The sequence below is a fragment of the Diabrotica undecimpunctata genome, chromosome 2 (genome assembly GCF_040954645.1).
Source record: "Diabrotica undecimpunctata isolate CICGRU chromosome 2, icDiaUnde3, whole genome shotgun sequence".
Lineage (NCBI taxonomy): Eukaryota > Metazoa > Arthropoda > Insecta > Coleoptera > Chrysomelidae > Diabrotica > Diabrotica undecimpunctata.
This window is the reverse complement of record NC_092804.1, coordinates 179,719,304-179,720,679: the sequence shown is the minus strand read 5'-3', so window position 1 is coordinate 179,720,679 and position 1,376 is coordinate 179,719,304. Positions and strand designations below refer to the sequence as shown.

The 1,376-nt window shown below is 35.1% G+C and overlaps 1 protein-coding gene across 1 annotated transcript; it reads left to right on the top strand.

The window, feature by feature from the left end:
- Positions 1-207: 207 nt before the first annotated feature.
- Positions 208-687, top strand: LOC140434004 (uncharacterized). The gene has a single exon (XM_072521972.1). The coding sequence runs from the start codon at positions 208-210 to the stop codon at positions 685-687; it is 480 nt and encodes a 159-aa protein (XP_072378073.1).
- The last annotated feature ends 689 nt before the right edge of the window (positions 688-1,376 follow it).

The window sequence follows — 1,376 nt, the reverse complement described above, 5'->3', positions numbered from 1 at the left end:
GAACCGCCGAGACGGGAAAATAAAACATGTGTTCGATGATACGGAAAGTTATAAGGGATTGCGATGGTGTGGAATGCAGAAGCGGGTTTTGTATTAAAAATGAAGATGTAAATATCCTTCGACTATTTTGTTAATAAATATCATTAATGATATTTAGTATTAAAAAGTATGTATATGAATTACTTTTTATTAGTTATCCTAAGAAAAATGATTAGGAAAATATCTGTAATTGAATATGAAATTGAGTTTCAAGAAGATATTTCAACAGATATCTACGAAGAGAATGTAAAACAACAAAAAGCATTAACAATTGCACCAGAAGTACGAAAAAAAGTCGGGCAGATAAAGAATGGGAAAGCTCCTGGCCCAGCAAATATAAGCAACTACTTCGGAGCACCAGCTCCGAATAAATTAATGAAGATCATTGCAGTTATCTTTAACAAGTGCCTCAACGAAGATGAACTGCCATCCAAAGAATGGAATAGAGCCATCATACCTTTTATTTATAAGAAAGGAAGCCGGAACGACTTTAAAAATTATAGGAGAATTATTTTAAGATGTTCTGTAGCAAGTCTTTATGGAGGAGGACTAAAACACCGAATTGGAAAACAAGTTAATGAATCAGAAGATCAAAACGACTTCAGAACTCGTCGCTCTTCTTGTATAGATGGGGGTACTCACGATTAACCCTGCATCCGACACGTGGGTGTGACCCCAGAGTTCAGAGAGTAACCGTTTTAAGTTCAAATTTCACTACAAACGCCAACAGCGCTTCAGTAGCTTCCGAATACATATTTGTCTACAATCTGATGCAGTCAGGTTAGTGGGCAACTAGATATAGCGTGAATGGTGTCGCTTTCAAGAGTTGTCTGGGGTTTGTCACACTCCCCGTGTCGGAACTTGCAAGTTTATATTTTCCATTTTTATTTCGTACTTCGACTAATTTTGAGAGTTAATAATGGGTGACTATAAAAAGTTTTAGTTGTGCGTGAAAAATAATAGTGTCAGCAAAGGTTCCATTAAAGCTGTAAAACAACTATAATTAGGATGTACAAACACATTCAAAGTAGGCAAGACGACGTCTGAAGATTTTTGAATTAAAGGCTTAAAACAGGTATGTTTTTTAGTTTAACTTTCGTTTAAACGGAAATGTGACAAAATAAGAACAAATGTGGGTTACGACACAATATCCACTCTTCTGTTTGCAAACGATTAAGTACTAATAGATTCTGAACAAAATTGAACAAGAAAAACGTGGACAAAAACCTTAGCTGGGGACCATTCATACAAAGTGTAGAATCAAAATGTTTAAAAGGTATTAATTTTTTTAAATTGATAAGGAGATCCTGGATTACAAAAGGCCGTATTAAAGGCCA

Bases quoted from the DNA above. Each gene is read 5' to 3' on its own strand.
- LOC140434004 (XM_072521972.1), top strand. From the start codon at position 208: ATGATTAGGAAAATATCTGTAATTGAATATGAAATTGAGTTTCAAGAA.